General features: G+C 37.5%; 2 protein-coding genes across 2 annotated transcripts in view; one reads left to right on the plus strand and one right to left on the minus strand.

Moving 5' to 3' along the window:
* Positions 1 to 867: 867 nt before the first annotated feature.
* Positions 868 to 9,017, minus strand: LOC114146803 (NAD-dependent protein deacylase sirtuin-5, mitochondrial-like). The gene is made up of 9 exons (XM_028021185.1): positions 8,864 to 9,017; positions 7,460 to 7,564; positions 5,901 to 6,034; positions 5,583 to 5,808; positions 3,688 to 3,775; positions 3,537 to 3,590; positions 2,248 to 2,371; positions 1,965 to 2,080; positions 868 to 1,797 (listed from the first exon to the last, which is right to left on the minus strand). The coding sequence occupies exons 2-9, from the start codon at positions 7,557 to 7,559 to the stop codon at positions 1,725 to 1,727; spliced, it is 915 nt and encodes a 304-aa protein (XP_027876986.1). The 5' UTR covers positions 7,560 to 7,564; positions 8,864 to 9,017; the 3' UTR covers positions 868 to 1,724.
* A 599-nt stretch (positions 9,018 to 9,616) lies between these two features.
* Positions 9,617 to 24,097, plus strand: part of LOC114146876 (phosphatase and actin regulator 1-like) — a 45,443-nt gene continuing 30,962 nt past the window's right edge. The window contains exon 1 of the mRNA XM_028021291.1: positions 9,617 to 9,833. Coding sequence (XP_027877092.1) covers positions 9,722 to 9,833 — 112 coding nt within the window. The 5' untranslated portion in view covers positions 9,617 to 9,721. The remainder of the gene's footprint in view (positions 9,834 to 24,097) is intronic.

The raw sequence follows: 24,097 nt of genomic DNA on the forward strand, positions 1-24,097 counted from the left end.
GCCCCTGAATGGCAAACAAAATACCTGAAGACGGGTATTGAAGTGGTCTTACCTAAATATAAACTTAAATTTGATTTAGATGTTGTGGTACAACCTTAAACAGACAGTTTATCGATTAAAAAAACAGAGTTGGCCAAAATTCCTCCACATCAAGGTAAAATACATATTGCCAGTTACCACAATTGTTATTGGGCTTAGTGGGACAATTACTGCTTCAGTAATTACCCCCTGGGGCAGGTTATTAATGTCAATCTGCCCTATTGTGTAGGGGCAGGTTGACATTAATAACTTTTAAAAATTGTTTGATGAAGTGAAATGGAAATCTTCAAATTGTCAAAAAAAAAAGCAAAAACAGAAGAAATCTGTGGGGCAGCAAATACTTTTTCAAAGCACAACGTATTATACCTGCTATGGCCTGCTGGGTCTAATAACCAAGCAGGCTATTGGATGCAATAGCCTACTAGGTATTGCATCCAAGCAGTTCATTGCAATAGTGATATCATGCTAATTATATTTCAATTTAATAAACCACTGTTCTTTTATGGGTCAGGAGCAGAAAAATTTGGGAACTCCTGTTATAAACAGTGCAGCTCTAACACAAATGTTTCTGTATTACAACCTATTTCAACTGTGAAAGGTACGAAATGCAAATATTTTATGTTGACTACTTTTCTTTCAACAGCCTTATCATAGAACAATCAGGAATAACAACTGAACAAAACTGCAAAATTGTTTCCATCTCCCATCCCCAGAAGAAAATAAAACAACTTAAAGAAAGCTAAACGCTGGCCTCTAGTGTTCACATTAAGCACATGCAGGATTGTGTTCTTTTACTATGAATCAGGAGAAAAATGAACGGCACAAAAATCAGTATGCATCACTGAAGAATTTTAATATGCTTTGTGTTAATGAGTCAGCAGTATTAATGCTTTAAAAAGTAGCTGTGCATATAGTCCATAGACAATGAAAATGTAAAAAAAAAATAATGTTATTGCTTTTTGTTCTAACCATATATGATTGAGAAAACAAGACGCAGAACAATATAAACATGCATCTAATGTCTCCTGAATACTTCATACATGTAACCAGATGACTTCAAACATAATATCAAACACCGTCAAACACAACGAGGAATAGATTATTCTGCTTTACCCTTTACCATTTTCAGTAAACTAAACACTTGACTAAATCTCTGTAACATTGGTTGATTTGCACTTGAGGTTTATAAGCAAGCATTTGGTCAAAGTTGAATCAACAGCTTGAAAAGGCACAAGAGCATGTCTGCAAACCTGTTCATTGGATAGCAAAGGAACAGAGGAATCCCATCCACAAGAAAGAATATTAGTTCTTTCTAAAGCATAATTGTTTCTACTAACAGAAGAATCTCCTCTAAAGATTTAATCTGAAGAAGGAAGACCATTTCCTATGAAAGTATGAAATGTGGGGTGCATTCCCTTTCCTAATGAAGTTGCATTTTTCCACCTTTATTTTAAGAAGACAAAATTTGTTTAAAAAGTTCTCTGATCTGATTCCAGTTTGTAAGCAAGATTTTCAAGTATTAAGAAATTCATAACATTTAAAAAAAAGAAACTGTTTTTTTGGGCAGCTTGCTATTTGATAAACTGTGATGAAATACAGCAGCTTTGGATTGTATTAGAATGTAGAAGAAACCACCAACTTTCATCTAAAAAAAAAAAAAAAAAAAAAAAACAGCCTAATGATTTTTACAATTCCTCTGAGTCATGTGGTGCCAGAGCCGGAGGCAGCGTAGTTCCACATGGACCCTGGAAATGGTACCTGTGTCCCATCAAACAGAGTAAAAGATAACACAAATGTTAGAACGCTGAGGAGTAGTGGTGTTATATCTGCTAATGATTCTTTTGGTTTCTTTTGAAGCTAACATTATAAATGCAGGCTATCACATATGTTTTTAAAACAGAAGTTTAGTGTTGTTACTGACTTACATGAAATATTCAGTTTTTGGTGTTGTATTCATATTAAATTCTGCAACTGGAACACCTCTGGATGCAACCCGGGGGCCAAACATGGCTGCTGGGTAAACAATGGATGACGTCCCCACCTGCAAGTAAACAACAGAGAGCAATAACCCAAGAGTCAACTTCAGATTTCTCTGGACAATGCTGCAATTCAGGTCAAGTCCTTAACACTCTAGAAAAATATGGCATTACATAAAACTGTCACACAGGTGAAATGTGTGTCAATGTACCTACATAAAAGACAACTCACCACCAGACAGAGGTCACAGATTTCAATTTCCTTTTCCACATTAGTCAGAATGTGAGAGTCCAAAGTCTCCCCAAAGAAGACAACATTGGGCCTCAGAAGACCGTGGCAGTCTCTCTCCTCACATCTTTATAGAACAGCAGCAAGAAGTATAAGTTAATTCAGCTCCTACTTACAAAAAAACCAAACTAAAAACAGCAAAACAACGAGGGTTTAGTCAGCTGAGAAACATGTTTCAAAGGCAAAGTCAAAAATAAAAATGGGGCAATCACCTAAATGTCACTGAGAAATGAATACAGAAGACTTTGGTGATATTTAGGCTAAATTTGACCTCGAAGAACATCACTGCCCTCTAGTGGACAAGTTCAATTCCCTGCGTTGCCTCTGAATTTAAAGGGCATGTGGAGTTGCGTCGTATCTCCTGGAGCCAAATCTTATGTGTAAAACATGTATAATGCTTAATTAGCATTATACATATACAGCCATTTATTTATGAAGGTTTGGTTCACAACAGAGTTGAAATGAGAATAAGATAAGTGGGACAGCTTGATAAGATGTGCCATTAAACAAATGCTTTCATGCAAATATGTTAGCAGACAGTTCCTTTCATAGTTTCTCTCATTCTTCTGCATCTTCTATTGAAAAATGATCCCTACTGAGTGATGCTCCGATAATGCTGTCTGGCTGGAGGGCACAAATGAAGTAAAGCAAAGCTAAAAATTTAAATCAGAACAGAGGGCTGTTTTGGAACGATGTGTCTTTACCAGCAGCAAGCTGGCACATTCTTTTTACGCTGTGTTTGTGCGTATATGTACCACGCACATGCATTAGATCCCCCGTTTACTCTAATCAGAAGAGTATAAAGTGACATTCAGCTAAAAAGAATGAACTGAATGTTTTAGTTTGGTTGTTTCTTGGTTCTTTTAAGGTGAGACATAACCGGTTTTCATTTTGCTTTTTATGTTATTCAAATGTAAGAAGCATACAAAATAAATAGAATATAAAACATGGACTTTTTGTACCACATTAAAGAGCAAATGAGTGAAATCCATGAGTCTGAAAACCATTGCTTAAGTGTTTTAAATATAAAACTTAACACAATTTTTAATAGTTGTTTTTTACCACGTATGAATATTTAACCAGCTTAAAAACAAGGAGATTAAAGGTTCTTCTGTCAAAATATTTCAGGTCATAGACATTAGGAACACTTCCCCTGAAATCAGTAAAAAGGGGAGCCAAAAAGCTTAGGAAATATATTTGTCAGTGTTAATATATTGTGTAGATAATCTCACCTTGGCAGTTTATCCACAGGAATCTGTGCATCAGGAACATTTGCGCCAGGTGCTCTGAAAACAAACAAAATATGTAAAGTCAAACAGAAGGGATCAGACCACAAATTCTGAATGTTTATCAGGGTGTGTATATTAATCAAGGGCTGCCTACCCTTTGCTCTTTAAAGTAGCACATATGGGGCTTTGCGTGTTCACAGTCACTTGTCCGCAACTCATACAGCGTGTCTCCAGCAGACTGCCTGCAGTTTGCACACACACATGCAAACATACACACAGCACACAAAATGCAATGAACACAAAAATAATTTCATCTTTCTTTTCTCCCCTCCAGGGGGCCTTTTTGTGGGCTCTAGTGTCCCTTATATGAAAGTAGGCTGACAGGAAGGGGGGAAACAGAGGAGGGAAGACATGCGGCAAATGTCGCCGGGTCCGGGAATCGAACCCGGGACGAGGACTCAAGGCCTCCAAATGTGGGTCACGCTATCCCCTACGCCACCACAGCACGCCCCAATTTCATTTTTTTAATAGTTGTGGTGCTGCTTGGAGTCCTGAGAAAAAAAAACATTCCAAACATTTAGTTTCACTGGAATACCATAATCTCTTTGCAAAAACAAGACGCATGATATTGCCAAAAAAATGTTTACTCCATCATCCGAATCGTTGAATGCAGGTGTTGTAATCGCTTTCATGACACAGGTATCTAAACAAGAACACAGAGATGCAGACTCTTTCTAGGAACATTTTAAGGAATGGGTCCCTCTGGGGAACTAGTAAATTCCATAAAGAGGGATTCAATGCAGCAGATGCTTAGGTTCGAAGTATCACCAACATTGTGCATGATCATTAGCTACAGACTTGCAAGCTTCACGTAATCTTATAGAGAACTTCACAAGAAATGAGAATCCATGGCTGAGCAGCTGCAGTAAAGCTTTACACCAAATAGTTCAATGTAAAGTGTTGAATGTAGTGGAGTAAAGAACACCGTCACTTAACTCTGGGGCAATGGAGACAAGTTCCTGGCAGTGATGACCATGATCATGAGTCTCTGTCTGGCAAACTAATGCGCAGGTCTGTCTTTGGCATTTACCAGGAGAACAGCACTTGCCTGACTGCATTGTGTCACACGTCAAGTTTGGTACAAAGAGGATTATGGTGTAGGGCTGTTTTTCAGGAGCTGAACTCATTCATTTAGTTCCAGTCAAATAAACTCTTAAGGCTTCACCATATAAAGACACTTTTTGGGTAATTTCATGACTCTGTGGAAACAGTTTGGGAATGAGCCCTTATTTTTCAACAAGATTCTGCATTAGAGCACAAAGCAAGAGCCAGAAAGACAAGGATGAGGAGATTTGGTGTGAAAGAACAAGGCTGATCTGCAAAGAGCCCTAATCTTAACATGGCAGAAAATCTTTTAGGATGAGATTACGTCACAGTCTGGCCACACAAATGCGGTTCAGGAAGAACAGTCAAAAATTACAACAACTCCTTAGCTTCACAGAAAGCAAATCCAGAAGAGTTTAAACTGTTATTATTGCAAAGGTTGGTCTGACATTAAAGATGTGATATAAACATGGGATGTCTCTTAAACTCATATGTAAGCAACTCACAAGTAAATACTTTTAGAAATAGTGTGCTATAATATTTATTCCTCTTAACTGTGAAGAGTTCTTTGAGTGTCTAAGGTCACAACAAAATCCAAAACCCAAACACAAAGATGTCTCTTTGTTTGCACTCTTTATGACACAAGGACATATTGACTAAATGGCTGACAAAATGTGTTTTTGCAGTGAATCTGTCCACTTCATATGCTCATCAAGTGTCTAAGACCCTTAATACTTGTCACTTCATTAGCTATGAGGAACCTTCATGATACTTTTCTATTAAATTGATTTTATTTTACGTTTCAAGTGAAAGGATCAGCTTCCAACAGAAAAATTCAAATCACATTTTGATATGGTCAATTAAAATGTGCAGAAAAAAATCTAGACAATAGCTCGTCATGTTCTTACAACTTTCATCACTACAGAATTTCCCACTAATACTCACCGTGAACCTTGAGCACATGTTTTGACCCAGCCTGTCGGTGCAAATCATCTTGGCACTGGGTGATGACTACCACTGAGCGCCCCTGCTTCTTCAGACGAGCTTCGCACTCTGCAATGGCCAAATGGACGGCGCTGGGCTTCTTGTCCAACACAAGCTCTCTCCTGTAGTGATAAAACTCCCAGACCCGAGACGGGTTGCGAGAGAAGGCCTCTGGAGAAGCAAGGTCCTTTAGGGGGTAGATCCACATGGACAAGTTTAAAGAATGGAGCTCAGAGGGAAGAATGTGTAATCAGACATAGCTTCTTTGTTTAAATGTACCTGGGAATGCCACTTCCTCCACTTCTCATGTTCTCCCCTGAAAGTTGGCACGCCACTCTCTGCACTCACTCCTGCTCCGGTGATGATTGCTATATTCTTGGCTTTAGCGAAGGCCTTTCGGAATTCAGACATGTCTGAGAGTCAAACAAGAACTTATCAATATCCAACAAATTTAAGTTTAAATCAACTTAATTAAACAAAAGGAGGTACATTTTTTATAATGTTTTAAAAAATTGTAAAAATGAAAAGCTGGAAACTTACAAAACTGTTAAAACTACATTTTTGTAATTCAACAGTCATGCTGTTTTTAGATTTTTCTCATGTTAGGATTTAAATTACCCTATACCAAGAACAGTGTTCATTTACATAAAATTCACCCAAAATCTCAATTTAGTGAATAGAGTAATACTTGTTTATTTGTCTTCAAGATACAGTATATCCCAGTTACATTGAATATTGCAACGCCTAAACAATTGTAGACCCCTTTGATGGATGTGAACGTTGGATTTGGTGTTCCCTCGCCCAAATCACATGGGTCACTGGGGCCAGGCCTGGAGGGGGGGCACGAGGGCCACGCCTTACAATCATTAAGGTAATGAATGAAATAAGCATAATAAAAGTTGAAAACACTTCATGGGTTTTGCTAAAATAATACCAATATCTTTAGAAAACAACTCCGTAATGTCTAGTCTAGGCCGGGCTCAGCCCGAAGAGAAGACATGGGTCCCCTCTTCCATAGGCCCACCACCTGTGAGAGGGGCCAAAGAGGTCTGGTGCAGTGTGGGATTGGTGGTGGTGGAGGGAGGAGGCCCTGGCTATCTGATCCTTGGTTGCAGAAGCTGGCTCTTGGGACGAGGAATGTCACCTCTCTGGTGGGGAAGGAGCCTGAGCTAGTATGTGAGGTTGAGAGGTTCTGGCTAGAAATAGTCGGTCTCGCCTCGACGCTTGGCTCTGGTTCTGGATCCAGTCTCCTTGAGAGTTGGCTGGACATACTTCCACTCTGGAGTTGCCCATGGTGAGAAGCGCTGGGCAGGAGTGGGCATACTTGTTTTCACCCATCTCTATGGTCATGAGCTGTGGGTCACCACCGAAAGAACGAGGTCGCGAATACAAGGGGCCAAAATGGGTTTTCTCCGTAGGGTGTCTGGGCTCTCCCTTAGAGACAGGGTGAGAAGCTCGGTCATCCGGGAGGGACTCAGAGTAGAGCCGCTGCTCCTTCACGTCAAGAGGAGCCAGTTGAGGGTAGGATGCCTCCTGGATGCCTCCCCGGTGAGGTGTTCTGGGCGCGTCCCACCGGGAGGAGGCCCCGGGGAAAACCCAGGACACGCTGGAGGGACTATGTTTCTCGGCTGGCCTGGGAACGCCTTGGAATTCCCCCGGAGGAGCTGGAACAAGTGGTTGGGAAGAGGGAAGTCTGGGCCTCCTTTCTTAAGCTGCTATCCCCGCGACCCGACCCCAGATAAGCGGAAGAAAATGGATGGATAGATAAACAATTTTCTACTAGATACAGCCTGGTAGAAAGAGTGAGTCTATGTGGTTCTAAAAAGCTCTTGTTTTACCTGAACTGGGTCTTCCTGGTTCAATCACTGGTCCTGCTGTCACATGTGTGGAGCACATGCGAAGACCAAGTGAAAGGACAGCTCGGCCTTTGAGAAGCATTGTCACTAAAAGATCAGAAGAAACATAAAAATGACAGTTTTTTTAACAGCATGTCATTTTACTTTCCACACACAGTTTCAGACTTCTTTAAGGTTTGTAATATTTCTTATGAGATTTAAATATCATCCTTTATGCTAAAACAAAGACTATTTTTTGCTCCTGAATGTAACGTTTATATGAATATTTTTGAATTAAGAATATTATCCAGTTAGTTGTGATTTACAAATGTTACAAATGTGAAAATAGAAAAAAGACACCAACCCAAAAACTTTACCAAAACACATTTCAGAAAGCAAGACCCAAATGACTAATATTTTACCATCAAAAACAGTTTTCTGTCTTGTTGCAGAGCTGCCTGATATAAGGTATACATATCACTGCAATATTGTTGTCGATTTTGGCTGCAATAAAACCTACAATAAAACCTACACTTACTGCATTGCTCCCGGCCAAAGCTGTAGACTAGGACACTGAAAACTCATACAACTGGCCAAATATATTGTTAGCAAGCAGAGCACATGACACATTAGAATATTTTATATGCATTCCCAGGTAAATGTATTCCATCAAAGCCCGTTTCCACTGCATTCCTTGACAAATTAGTGACCATCAACTACAGTTCAGATGATAAAGTTACACAATTTAAAAACCACCCAAGACAGCTTCCAGCATTTTGCTTTTGGGCAATGAAACAAATGGATGATGTTGCTCTTGATGCTTTTTGTAACTTCTCGAGTCAACATATCGTCTAAATGACTATAAGATATGGTGTAAAAATGCTGTGCAGTCCGAGATGTATTTTTATTGCAGCAAGAAGCTGCAACAGTACCGACAGAGTCTGGGGATCTTTACACTGATACGGCAAGTAATGTACACACAGAGGAAAGCTTAAGAATATGTTTGTTTAACTAATATCTAACAATTGGGAAACGGGAGAAAATAAATAGTTGTACTGGCACACCTATCAACGCAAACAAAGTCAAACAAGTGGAAACAGGTTGTACTGAATGCCAGATCTTACATTCAAAACAAGAATTATACACCCTTTAATCTCTGTCGGTATTCTGATGTTGTCTACATTTTTAACTCGAAAACAAAATATGTCAAGCATAGTTTTTAAGTAGCAGCCTAATGCCGTTATATTTCAGGATTCTTTACAAAATGCAGATGCGTTGTGTTGCCCAACAGTCGTGAAGTGCGTGACTGCCTCCTAAAGATGTCGTTAGAGCAAAGAAAACCACGTAACCTTAACTTGCATCGAGCAAAAACAACGTGGGCGAAATAACTTTTTTGAAGGAACTTACACGTGGAGGAGCTGAATTGCACCGACTTCGACAGAAGTTTCTTTTTGTCTGACGAGAAAGACACGGTGGGCTTGTTTACCTATCTGTCCTCAATAATCAGAAGGGACCGCAAAGGAACAAGAGTGTCGTAAAGCCAGGATTATGTGTAATTCGAGTGCGCACTCTAGTGGTGGATATCCTTAACTGTCGCTCAGGCAGGTATAATTATTCACTCTCCAAAACAATTTTCACTCAATTTCCATTATAATAATAATAATAATAATAATGCTATGGATAAAAACAAACATATTCTAAACTGTTTCATTTTTTTCAACTGCGGACTTTATATTCTTTCATTCTCTGCGTGTAAATACAAATAAACTGAATGAATAAATAAAAAAAATAGAAACACAAATAAAGGCAGTTGTTTCACCATTTTTAAATTTAATTTGTTTATAATTTTATTATTTTTTAATGTAAAAACTAAACTAAATTACACTTCATTGAATAGAACTAATTTAACAAAAACAGTTCATCTGAATTCTTATTATTTATTGTGACCGAATCACTTCATTTTAGTGTTTTTTTAAATTCTATTTAAAGTAGCTGATTCCCAATCACAATATTAGTTTATTTACTACTACTTTTGTGTTTAAAAAAAGAATTTTTAATTTTATTTTTTTTTTAAACTTTTTTATCATTTCACACCAACGCCTCTTCCTCCCGCTCCCTCTCTCTCTCTCTCTTGCCTTCTTCTCCAGTGCATGTGTACTCCCCCCTCCTCTTCATCGATCGCTGCCTCCCAGCGCGCGAGTGGCCGTGCGGCTCTGCTTCTGTCCCAGTCGGCCAGCAGTCATCTCTGGACACTGGCTCAAATTGATGGCGACCACACCGGCCAGCAATTCAGACCGAAGACCGCTCAGGAGGCTCCGCTCCACGAGCGACATCCCATATCTGGTTGAAGCCAGAAGATCTTTCAATCTGCGGACAGGTAGGAGCACATGCCCGCCCTGCGCTCTGATCCTCAGTGTTAGACGCACGCCAGATTTCGCGGTGTCCACTGGGGTAGTTGTCATGGTTCAATACGCCCCTGTTTTAAGCGAGGAAAACGACCGCATCTTATTTTCCCCTCGTGGACCGGTGTTACAGTTGTGCGGTGAGGTTTATTCCTCCAGAAATTATCAATGGGCAGCGACGCTTGTTGGTAATCAGAGGGGTAGTGACTGAAATGTTATGCAACTTTATGGACCGACACTAAAGGCAATTTGCTTCCTTAGTGCAAAAATAAATAACAAGTGAACATTTCTTTCTAATCGCTTGAACAACGGTTTTGTGTGGATTTTGCTATTACCACCACTGTTGTTGAACGCAATTACATAATACGAAGAAGCGCTCCAACGTGGCCTGCAGTGGCTCAGGCTTGTGATGCATAAACCCAGAATGGACAAACGAGTTCTTTTTATGTTTTTATTTCCAGTTATTAGTCATAACTGTCAACATTCCCCACATTTTAATTTCAGTTTTCAACTTGCAACAAAGATACGACAATAGCTCTCTGTGTCCATCATCCATGTGTGTTGCATACTCTGTTACCATGGTGACTTGGCATTTTATGCTGACTGAGTCAACAGGATTCAGATCTTTTGCACTACAGTGAAATTCGGACACATGCTGCAGCCAGCTGCCTGTTTTAAATCTCATGAAAGTCCTTCCTGTGATTTACTCAACTCAACCAAAATTTAGATTTTTTTTGACACATTTAAAATTTGTTTTTCTATGCTTACTTATTGTATCTAATAACTAAGAATGACATTATAAATATGATACTTCTTCTTTAAAAATGTCCATAATAACCTGTACCAATTCATCACATGCAAGAGGTGCTGTGTCTACATGCAGCAACAGTACTATGCAAAATATTCATAACTTTTTTCACATTTGTCACATTACAGCTACAGACTTTGTTCCTTGCACTATATCCTAGAATTGTATGTGTCCGATGAACACAAAACATTGATCTGTCAGTGATGTGAAATTTTGAAAATCTTGTGGTGTCCGTATGGATTCAATGCTATTAAAGCTGAAAGTACCGGTATTTGGAGTTTTGTCTGTTCAATTTAATTAAATTCAGTTTATTTATATGGAACATTTTTCAACAAACGTCATCTTAAGGCACTTTATAAAAAAGTAATTTCAATTCATTCATACATACATTGCAATAGATCCTTAATATGAAACAGTGAGCTAAGCTCAGTTTATTATTCAAATTAGTTTAAACAGTTTTCTTTCTAAGGAAATCCAGCAGTCTTTGAAGCATTCTCTGCGCCTGGAATTTAGCAACAGCAGACAGTTGCGTTGTGTCATTGACTTTACAGCAATTTCTCATATTGAGCATGCATGGAGCGACAGTGGGGAGAAAAACCTTCCTTCAACAGGAAGAAATTTTCAGTTCTCCAAGAGCTATCTTATTAAAACATAAGATTTTTATTTGTCATTAGGTTCCTAGAACATAACAAAATAGCAGTGTTACCCTCAGTGATAAATAAATGACATTATGAAACATATAAATATCTGTTGCTAAAGTCTCAATCAGTCCTTGCTTAGTGCAGCAAATGGGTGTGAGTGTGTCTGCATAGGCAGAGTGGATGGGAGCTGGACAGATGGATTTTACAGCTTTTTGGTCTTTTCTGAAATGGTAAAGGTATTTCTACATCTTTACCATTTCCCAAATATAGCTATTTCAGTTATAAACTTGATCAAAAAATAAAGTTTTAGTCCTTGTCTTCAAAGTCAGGGTGTCTCCCTCATAGACTAAAACTGAGAGCTGGTTCCACATGACAGGAGCCTGATAGCTAAATAATCTGCCTCCCTTTCTACTTTTTCAGATTCTAGGAACAACCATTAAACCTGCAGTTTGAGAGCAAAGTGCTATAATGGAACAATGGAACATAATGGAATAATCAGATCTCTGATATATGACAGAGCTTGATTGAGGGCTATAAATGTGAGAAGGAGGATAATATTAAATTCCATTTTGGATTTAACAGGGAGCCAATGAAGGGAAGCTAAAACGGGGGAAATATTATCTCTCTTTTTAATTTTCCTCAAAAAATAGCATTGCAGCATTTTGGATCAGCCGAAAGATTCTACCGCAGATTTCAGAATATAAGCCGCCACTTGTTTTCCCACGCTTTGAACCATGAGGCTTATATCCCGGTGCGGTTTTCCTGTGGATTTTTCTTTAACCGCAAGGGGGCTCTTTAGCAGGAAGTGAATCATTGGAAGTCAAAATTGGAAATGAAAGAAGAAAGAGACGTTTTTCATTATAAACAAGCACATGCTATAGCAGCAGGCACAACAGAGAAATGTTTTCAAACTCATACCCCCTCATCATGGAAACAACACAAAGAATGTTCATATGATGCAGCTTTTAAGTTGGAGGCTATCGATAGCCGCTGCACGTAAGCTCGGCGTGGACGAATCTATGGTTCCACGTTGGAGACGCAGGGTTGCGTCCTTAATAGCAGATAAATTGGAAAATCAAGAGTGGCAGAGATACCAGCGGTTTATAGCCCGGTGGCTTATACATGTTTCCAGTTTTTTTTTTTTTTTTAACTTTGTGGGCGCGTCTTATAGTGAGGTGCGCTATAAGAGAATATACAGGTTCCAAGATAGAAGCTTTTAATTCATCATTTGAAATGCTGCATAATGGAATTGAATAATTAACTAATGATTTTGTGTCAGGTATATTCTCTTGTCCTACTGGGAGGACAATAATCTGAATTTATATGATCGTAAATAAGAAGGAAAACCTATGGCTCCTGTGCAGCTTTTCATTTGCCAACAATTTGTCAGCTGTTTTAAATGCTCCTGTGACTGCTTCATGAGCCTAGGCATCAGCGGAAAAGATTTGTGCATTCTTGATCAATGAATGAAAGGATGCTTCGAGGCTAAGCACGCTGGTGCCAGGGAGTGTTTTGCCTGTGGAGAAACGCTGCTGTCGATTACAACAGACTGTCATTTGTCTCTGTGCTCCTGTTTTTGTTCCAGTTTTCTCTGTGCTCCACAACTAGCTCATGCGAAAGCGTTAGGATGGTACGGGGGCGATTTGTACAACAGCTCGCTTGACTCACTTCCACCTGAAGAAGTGGAGCAGGATTTAGCTTGCTTATTGCCAAGGAAACCAAAAGTCAAGTGGTTATGTGGTGAGGTGCTTAGCAATAATAAATAACCTAGGCTGCTGGGGATGCAAAACAAGAACCAAGCAATTAGTTCTCAAAGCAGGGCAATTGTTTTGATTCCTGTTGATGTTTTTCTTTAATGATGCTCATAAATAAGTATATTTGCCATTGTAAAGAGTGCAAGAGATGAATCCCATCTCTTACAGACCAGTTAAATATTTTGTTATTAAATCAATGGTTTTTATGCATAATAGCATCTTCATAAAGAGTAGACCATGTACATTTAATACCACACCAGTCGATTTATGACATGCTTTGAGTAATTTGCTACTGCTTACATGATTTATAGTTAATCAGTCAACCCTGTAGGAGCCTGCTCCTTGTGACAACACTATCTTCCAAGGCCGTAGCACAAATGACAGATATCCTGTGGCTTCCTAATGAAATAAAAGAGCATGGATTTATTGGAGTAGCCTGCTTAGAGTCACCACTAAACTAATTTGTTCAACAGTTAACCAGCTCTGCACACAGACATAAAGACATAATCCACCCTAATGGAATCATTCAGTGCACAGCTTTCAACAATTGTGTGATTTGCCGTAAAACACAAAAGGCCGGAGGTGAGGTTGGATGGATGACCTAGTTAACGTTGTTTGATTTCAATCATCGTTAAGCATCGTAAAGCTTTATGTCATTAGCGATCTCACACACAAACAAGAGCATAGCAGCTGAGAGCCTACGCTCTATGTGGAGCTTGCCAGGAATAGTAGTTTGTTTTTTTCTCCTTTGGGTGGAGGGGTTGGTTGCTGAAATTAAGAGAGATTGGCAATTGAAATAAAGTCAATATGCACTTTGCTGAGCACACAATAAATGTGCTTAAATGCAAATTTCCTGTTAGTGTGCTATGGGATGCATGCTGATGCAGCATTTATTTTGATGGTGAGGTTGTCTGAGTGTTCTTATTTGTCTATTTGTCAAAAGCTCATCTCAGCAGCAATGAGATTTCTGTCTGCAGACTCATGTTTTACACAATAAATTCAACAAAGGGCTCTGACAAAAGGACTAGACATTTATAGGTTTTGAAACATTTGTTTAGGTTTTATATATAATTGAACCAGAGGTTTACATACACTTTATGAAACCCTAAAAAGCTTAAGGAACTGCAACCTGTGGGGATTAGTTCACGACACGATAAAATTTAACTTGTGTTACTATAAATCCTGCTTTTTCCCCAACTGCTGATATTTGTCTTTTAATCTGTTAGACTTTGATCATATATCATTCCACAAGCTTTTCATAATAATTTGCTGGAATTTTGATCTATTCCTCTGGATTGAACTGATGATACAGAGTCAGTTTTGTTTACCAACTTGCTCACACACAGTTATTTTTAGTTCTGCCCACAAATTGTCTGTCAGTCTGAAACCAGGGCTATGTCATTATGGCCAAACACTTAAATTTTAATTTAAACAGCCCACAGAAAATGTTACCAAAAATGGAGTGCTGTGTTCCTGGATGCATTTCTGGCTGCATTTCTAAACTGTAATGGGAGTTTTTTATGGTGCTTTTTGAGCAATTGCTTCTTCCTCGTTGAGTCGCCTTTGGGGTCAAGCTGGTAAAAGACTTATTTCACTGTGGATAACAAAACCCTATTAGCAGCTTCAGCCAGCATCTCCACAAGGACTTTTGCTTTTGTCTGGGTATTGATGCACACATTTTTACACAAAAAACACATGTTCACCTCCAGAACACAGAACCCATCTTCTTCCTAAACAATAAGATGACTGGATATTTTTATGCTATTAACTTTAAAGTAATTGTCTGAACAGATGAACTTTGCACCCTTTCGGACAGAGATCCACAGTTCTCTCCCTTATATCTTGGCTGATAACATAAGTTGGTTTCCAATTATTGTCGCACAAGGAAGCAGTATGTTTGAGGCGCCGACTTAATATTTATTTACCGGTGTGCGGTCAATTAAATCAGATGCTGTGAGATAAACAATTAGAAACTTACAAAGTTCTGACATCATCATCTGGGCTCTTCCACATGGTTTAAAATTAGTATAAAATTCTGAAACTGAAAAAAGTAATATAAAATTGTTTAAGGATACTAAATACAATTACCGTAATTTAGGTCATTTTAAAGTAAAGATTTCGCCTAACTTATTCCCAGACAGTCAAAAAGCCCTTGTGTCTTTTTCATAAACGCACAGTTTAAATCGTCGGTTTAAACTGTGTTAAAACTGTGTTAAGACTATATCGTACAGCATTTGAAAACAGTGAATAACAAATGAAACAAAATAAAATGATCTTTTCAATTTCAGTCACTTCATTTTGAATTGTTTGGGCAAGAGCTCTATCTTATTTCAGTGTGCAGATAAAATGAGTAAATGAAGAAAAAAAAAGGTTTAATGAATGACTCGTAGAGTAGTCTGCTACATAATACAACATAATTTGCGCTTGCTGGACCATGACATTTTACAACAAGCAAAAATGTTACTGATCATGATGGCTCACACGTTTAGCAAAAATAACATTTAGAAAACAAACAATAACAGATGCAAAACACTTTCCCAGAAAATTGAACAACATTGCAATGGCATTGAACAGCAGACAGGGAAAAAAAACAATATTTTACAAATTACTTTTGAAAATAAATCACAGAGCAAAACGTATCAAATAGTGTCCATGAAAACGAGACTTGGCTTCTGTTCATAACTTTCTATTCTCATCTGAATTATTAAAGGGACCATATTTGGTGTCAGTTTGTTTGTGTGCCAGCTGTTCTAAACATCTGGAACATGAGGGGGTATGTGCCAGAAGCTGGAGCTCCCTCATTTATAATATGCTAATGCTGAGCTGCATACAATGAGGCAAAGTCCCAACCCGGACTTGGCTGCTTTGGGGATGTTGTAGAGATAAAATAGCATGGTGTATTACAGGAATGTGTATTTGCATGCATGCATACTACATGCATACCTTGTATTCCAATTTCTGATCAGAGCAATTGTTGATATGAAACAAATGCAAAGAAAGATATAAACCTGGAATGTGTTACATGTGTGTTTATTGTAATGCAGCCACAACAAGCAGGGGGAAAAGAATCTAAACTCCTCTCATTCACCACCCACCTCTCCCTCCTTCACTACTTCTGTTGCAGTTCCATCATAGAGTGAGCTTGGCTGCCTAAAAGAAAACAATCAATACACACCAGATGCATATTAGGTCATCGTTTCATAGCACTCTGTGTTACCCAGCACTACAATACCGCATACAAAATTAGCTGATGCACAAACTAATCTTGTGTTTTGCGTATATCTGGTCAGATCAAATATCTGGTTTAGGAATACAAATTACAGTTACAAGTGTCTAGGGTACAAACAGACTCTAGTCATCAATCCAAGCTGTCAAATGTTTTTTTTTTTCTCAAACGGAAAGGGAATTTCTCATTACGCAGCTGAGCTGGAGCCAGTTGAATTTGTAATGTTTTTAGCTGTTTGTCATGACACTGGATGCTATTTGCAAATCTGGTGAACAAAGTGGCAATAATTAGAAGCAAGACATGTATACCAGTTGTCAGTTTCTGTTTCAAATTGCTCCTCCTTGTCACAAAGCACCTGACTGGCACTAAAAAAGATGATCATGGGACGGACAGAAGCACAGAAGCCAAGCACCCGGCATCCGTACTTGGCATCAAATAGACCTTCTTGTACTGAAGCATCCTGAGTTTGAATAAAACATGAGTGGGAAAATCAGAGTAAAAAATAGCAGCACCACATCAAGGACCCTTGCTGCTCACAATTTCAATCAACCGTCTGTGCCACCTGGCCAGAACATCTACCAACCCCTGTAGCAAGATGGTTAAAGCTGAGAGGCTGTTTAGTACATGTTGAGGGAAGATGTTTGGCTGTGATGTGCTTTCTACATGAAGGACGATATGTAAATGGTTGTTTCTGAATGCCTCTGAAAGCAGCATGATGGCGTACTTATGGCTCATATTTATAGAAACTATGAATGCATGCTGAGAAGAAAGAAGAAAAGAAGGCTGAAATGCTGCAGAGAGAGCATCATATTTTACTTTCTAATGCTGCTTTCAAGTGCTTTAAGACAACATGCATTTTATTTACTCTTGTGAAAAAAGACATTTAAATGTTCAATGACTGGGAACGATGTTAGATATTTTCAGTGAGGGCAAAATGTATATATTGTTTGGACAAGAATTTCATGCATCACGCAGATGATGAATGTTTAAACACAGGCATTAGTTGCAGGTGTCACCAGTGCAGTTCCCATGGCGCAGTAGCTCTTTAGGACCATTCTGCTGACTAAGTGCCTTCTCAGAGTCAGACTCCCCTCAATGCAGCTGCAAACCTGAGACGAGTTCAATCGAAGCTGCACTGCAGCATTCAGCACTCCCTCCAAACTGTGCCATAAATCCCAGGATTCATTTGGGAACTAAAACATTTGGGCGTAAAGCCCTTGACCGTACCTAATGCATTGGATGGTACTCTCTTGTACATGTTTTTTTTCTTGTCAAGTAAAATAAAAATCAAACCAGTTTTGTTGTGTGCTCATACACTGGTAGAAAGGTTAGATATAATTGGCAGGAATGCACTATTAAGTTTGTTTTTAATGATTCATAGATTTTTTGGGGGGGAGGTGGGATGATATACTGTTTAAAAATTCAATAAATTTTAAAACTAAAATTTGGGTGAACTACTTGTGATTTAATGTAAATTTCCTCAAATCTACACGAAGGGTTGTGCCATGTAAACAGACTCAGATATTTACATTCAGCCCCGCTAATGTTTATATAAAAAATACCCTAGAAAGTCACACTTTGACTAAACCTTTTGTAATCTGTGGCTATATTGGCACAGTGTTGATGGCCAAGCCTCTGGAGTTTTATTACAGGAGGATAAATTAATTGTGGTCACAGAAAGAAAATAGCTCATACTTTAGAAATTGTAATTGACAAACCAACCAAAGCCTCATGTCATGTGGTGATAGGCATAATAGTTAAAGCAGATAAACCTCACAACATCAGTGAAACATGTATGAATGGAAGATCAAGAATAGCTAGAGTTAGCCCGCTAGTTAATTGAAAACATCTAATGTAGACAAAGTCTGAAAAAAAATTCAATTCAGATACTCTAATATGAATTTAATTTCACGCTGTTCATACTTGTAAAGCCTTTAGCCTGAAATTATGAAGATATATTGTAGGAGCTACAGGCCATTTCTAAATAGAAGGAAGAAAGATTATGTAATGTCACCTGTGCCTGAAACAAAGAGCGATATTAACTTTAACTTCAGCAGAGCAAAATGAGGTCAAGGGAAACCTGAACTTCTCTGAGATTTTGTTCCTCCCAACAGTGTGGTGCTTATTAAGCAGAAAAAAATCAAATGTCTGTCAAAGAAACAGAAGCATCTGTGCAGATAGAGACCGTCTCAGAGGAATGGTGCAGTTCTGCCTGTCAGTATAACTATGTGGCCGAGCTTGCAGGAGGTTGCTTTCATTTTTCGCAATTACTTGGCTTTTGATTTTCACTTGCCTCCTGTCAAGTGATGTGATTGCATCGAGATTTGGTTGCCTGGACGCAACCTGTTCAGAAGGCTGTGGCTGCAGAGAAAAAGGAAGGCAAGCATTGTTCACTTTCGACTTCACTGCACCTTTCATTATATGACACCAGCACAGACTGTGCTTTCCTAACAGAGATGTTAATTTCCTCCTTTCCGAGTCAAGCTGGTGCCTGTGATTCTTAATCACCTCGCCTGAAACTCTCTGTCTAAATTACACCAATTTAGCCAAACGGGCTTAGAATTTAAAATGACAAATACTCTGCTGTAAGTATCCTTACATTGGACACCAAAAATATGGGAGAAATACTTTTAATTTATAGATCAAATCAAAAATTTAACAGCCTGAGACTTTAGTCCTGAAAGTTGGTTTTTAATCCCTAATAGTTTTCAATATGAAATTGTTTCATAAAGCTGCCATATAAGCAAACTTGGTAGATTGGTTGCTTGTTTGAATTTCAGTAATGGTAACCTGTACAATTTTAAATAACTTAGAAAATGGATGATATTCATTATAGATAAACTTGTGAGTCTAGATTGTGAAGTTTATGCAAGCCTTGGGGCAACACTGCTCTCTAGTGGAGGGTTTTTTTATATCACTTCCTCCTGTATAGACAGACACAAACAGACAAAGCTGACCAGCTTTTTAATAATCAGATAAAAATAACTTATTTCTTAATACTACTAAAATATTTAAATGAAATAAAAAAATAATGGTAGTAGGAAATTGTCCTTAATTTAATTTTTTTTTTTTTTTTTTGCAATTTTCCTAAACTTCGTCATTATCCATTGTCAATAGATAACGATAAAAAAAAAGATCTCAAACAGCTTGATAAGTCATGACTTGCAAAATCATTTCACCAGAAATTTTTAATGAATGATCGGTAAAATGTTTTTTGTGGGAACATTAAGATCCCGATGGAGTTATAGTAACAGTAGGTTCTTTATCTTCTTTATTAGCTTTTCGTATCAAGCCGTTTCCAGTAGTAGACAACAGGCAGTATCACATTTACAATGCTATTAAAGCTCTTACAGTTTGTTTTATTTTTATGTTGTTTTACTAGCAGTTTATTTCTTATAATTCATAAAGCCTAGATATGGAAAACATGTTTTGGAAGGACCAACATTGTATATATTTTTTTCTTTTCATAAAATAATTAGCAAAACCTTAACATTGCTTTCTTCTTTTCTTCAGAACAACATACAAGTCACATGAGTTAGAGTATTATCGTCACGAGAGAGGTTCTAAGCTAATCCTTCTTTCACATGTTGAGATTTATTCACTCTGCCATCTGTACAGTAGTGTGTCAAAGAGTTGCAGTTTCACTTTCTGCTTGCTGCAGAACTTCACTCAGCAGGAACCTCACTGCCTTTTTTTAACAATCTGGACATTGCACACATTTATTTCAAAAAGGTGTGCGTTGAGTTGTATTTTTTTCCTTCACTAATTATCTGGTTTTTAACACTTGCTAAACCTTGTCCACATTCATGGCCTTACAAACGCATTCATACCTGATATACTTTTTTCTCATTTTGAAACATTAGAGCATAAAATCTTGTTGTTATTAAGTTGTGAGATGGATGGAAAAACTCACCTGGATCTAATTTTATTCTTTACAAAATAACAGTCTAAATTGTGGCATGTATTTCCTTACAGACACAATCTGAAGTGTGCTATGTATTTCCTTACAGAAATACTTTCCCACATTTCTTCAGAATTGCAGTGTCTTTAGCTCTTTTAGTTTTTCTCTTACTTTTGACCAGCTTTTCTGTGCCTTCTTAAAATGAACCCCACAGCATGACCCCGTCACTACTATGTTTAGTCTTGATGACGACATGTTCAGGGTGATGTGCAGTGTTTGTTTTCTCCTGCATGTACCCCTCTCCAGGCAGGCCATAAAGGTTACATTTGTTCTCTCCAGACTATATAACTTGCAAAGAAATGACTTGGTTATGGTTTGATCCTCATCACTTTTTCCTGAAGGTCAGAATTATGAAGTAGATGACGAATCATCAGCCTGATCACAGATTCTTCAAGTTGAGGATTTGGGGTTTTTTTGCTTTTTTTTTTGTTTTTTTTTGCAGCTTCTCCAGGGTTATCATGGCTTCTCTTGGTTGCCTCTCTGGTTTCTATTCACCCAGTCTGCCAGTTTAGTAGATGGCCGCAGCTTGGTGCATTTACAGTTGTGTAATAATTGTTTTTACTTTATGATGAATCGAACAGTGCTCTCTGAGATGTTTGAGCTTTGGAAAATTACTTTTCTACTCCAGCCCTGACTTTACCTTTTCAATAACTTTATCCCAGTCCCGTCTGCTGTCTTACTTGGTCTCCATGAGGTTGTTTGACTACTTTCTAACAAGCCTATGAGATCTTCACTACTTGATTTATTTTACTAAGAATAAATTACAAAAAGGTGGACTCTGTTTCCTAATTAAGTGACCTCCTTATACAGTTGGAAGCACTTACGTCATTTTATTTAGAGGTATCAGACCACATGGGGCTAAATCTAAGAACAAACTACACATTTTTGATTTTGTTTAAGGAAGTTTTATGAACCATGTAGAATTTTCCTTCCATATCACAACTATGCACAACTGTGTGTTTTGCTATCACATAAAACCTCAATAAAAGAGACTGAAGCTTTTGGTTTAAGGCATACTGAATGCTTCAGGAAGGCACTATACCATATTCTTTTAACAAGATGTATGACCTGAAACAAATGTATTCTGTGTTATGCTTTTTTTGTGTTGTATGAAGCTCCCCTGAGAATATATTCTTTGCCTGCAGATGTTGCTTTGAAACTTGGCATTTACCTTTCTGGTGATGCATATACTTTTGAAAGTATCAAAGTCTTCCCTGGAATAGCATTACATTTGAGGACAGTTGTTAGTTTGGTTTCTCCTCTGTGTTTTTCAAGATATCAGAGTTAGTAAAATATATTCCCTGTTAGAGGAAAATGCACTGCCGTTCCTTCTAAACCACACAAAAGATTTTAGTTGCTGCAAAGCTGGTTCCAGCTTTCACCAACTTGGGCCTTGTTGTGTCTGTTGTTTAGCATTGACTGTACTATTTATTGGGTAGGTAAGAAAAAGCCTTTCCACAAACAAAACCTGATCATTTCAGGGAAAACTGGATGTTGTTGTTTAGAGAGTAAAACACAATTTCACTTTTTTTATTTATTTATTTTTTTGCTTATTCTAGTGCAAATCTTTACTGTAGGATGCAGTTCTTCTTCCTTCTTTTTAAGAAGGCTTATTTTTATTATCATAATCAAACTTTTCTCTTTTTTAGAGTAGGGTAGTGTAGTCATATGAACTCTAAATTACCTTTTTGCAGACATTTCCCCCTCTCTCCAAGACATTTGAGGAAAGTTTACATAGTGATATTAATTTGAACTTATATAATCTTATATTCCACAAATAATGTTGCTGAGATTGTTAAAAACATATTGTTTATGAACCTAAAGTTGTGATGGACAGAATATGACTACTTAGATACCTGCCAAAATATTTCTTATATTAAATTATTTTTTCTGTTAGCTTACTCAGGAACATTTTGAATTTATTCAAATTAATTTGAATTATTTCATTAGTTTTATCATTCAGAGTTGGCCGAAAGGAAAACTACTCACTGAGTTTGTTCCTTCTTTTGAATGAATAACTAAATACAGGTATTTAGTCATTTATTTATTTATGGACAGAAATGCTCATTTTAATGTTTAACTTTTTTTTCCTGAGTGTAAATTTGTCTTCTGATTTTTCTAAGTAATTTAAAATAGAACAGATTTTCAATTCCATTTTCTCCGATTTTTCTTTGTTTGTTGTTTTCTTTTCAGTTTTTCTATTCTTCTAAATAAGAACTTATGTGGGTACATAAACAACATTCAGGGCTCACAGTTGAGTGATTAACATTTAAAGGGATTTGTTAAAACCACACTTATTTAGGGAAAATTTTGCACAAAACATAGGGTACGAGTGTCATACCAACAATTTGAACCTGCAAAACTGATTAAAAATTTCTCAGTAGTTTCTGCATTTTTTATGTTTTGTAAAGCACGGAATGTCTGTCCCCAAATTAGGATTTCTAACATTTTAAAACTTTCAAATTAATGTCAACTGTATTTGCTACAATATTATCAACTATAGCCAGTAGAGGGCGACATCTTAACAGTCAGATCCATATGCTGAGCAGCACCGCAGTGAGCATCATTTCACATTTTCTGTGCTTTTAACTGTTTGTAGCAGAATAACTGTAGTACAGAATATTAATGAGATATTTGTTATTTAATCAACTTTATTATTAATGAATATAGTTTTTTTAGATTATTATTCCTCACAATCAGTTAAAAGTCTTTCACTGAACTATATACAATTTCAATTAATGGACTTGTACACAAAAATGAAAAGTTGCTTGCATTTATATGAAAATTAAGAAAGTCACATTCATATTTAGATAGACTAAAACAGAAAGACTAGAGCTCTAAATGATAACAGTACTGAACAATTAATATCCTTCTGCTTATTCCACTGGGAAGTAATAGTCAAACAGCTAAGCACAGTCCCTAACAGTTAGCAACAGCATTTTTGTATTTTTCTGTTGGTGTCAGTGGTTGAGCTGAATAATATTCACGGTGACTAATAATGTCAAGAGAGAGAGATGTTGTGCTGATAAAAAGCAGATACATTTTATCTCCCAGTTGTTTGTCATTTCTGCTCTACTTGTTCTGTTTAGCTTCTCGTCTGAATAAAAATGTCCAGATTTTTGCAAGCATTTCCATCTGCTTCACATAATATAAATCTACTGTCTGACAAACTGAAGCTGACATCGCAGAAGGTGGAGACAAAACCATCATCAAAAGGCTGTGAAAATAGTCATATTCTGAAGATAAATCTATATTCAATATCTTTTTATCTTATGTCATTTAGACTTTATCATAGAATTGTGTTATATTCTTACATTGAGTTAGACAGAGAATAACGCAGAGAGCAAATGACAGATGGGAAGAGACAGAGAGATAGCATGGCGAATGGGTACAGCAGATTTATAGTGACAGGCTGCTCTGTCGGAAGTTGTAAGATTGTTTCACCCAAAACCTGCATCACAGCCATGGAAACCAGTTAAATCTAGAATCTGTCCTTCAAGTAAAATACATGGTAAAACAACACTGAAAATCCTTATGCAGGTCAAGTAGGATTAGCTGCAACTTCTTAGAGACTTCCTGGAAGACTAAAAGTACACTTAAAGTTAAGTATTTGACTGTTATGTATCTGATCAGTGATGTGTTAACAAAGAGAGTCCAGTGACATGGCAAGCTTCCAGTTATTTTATGAGACTTTTTGGAATAAATACATAATGTGACTATGTTCCTGACCAAGGCATTTGCAGCTTAATGGAATAGTTGGTATCACTGGTACTTTACAGGAAGAGGTTCTTGGGTTTGAATCTTAGTCTTGTTATGGATTCTGTGTTTTCCTCTCTCTCTTTTATCTGC

Source organism: Xiphophorus couchianus, chromosome 6 (genome assembly GCF_001444195.1).
Source record: "Xiphophorus couchianus chromosome 6, X_couchianus-1.0, whole genome shotgun sequence".
Lineage (NCBI taxonomy): Eukaryota > Metazoa > Chordata > Actinopteri > Cyprinodontiformes > Poeciliidae > Xiphophorus > Xiphophorus couchianus.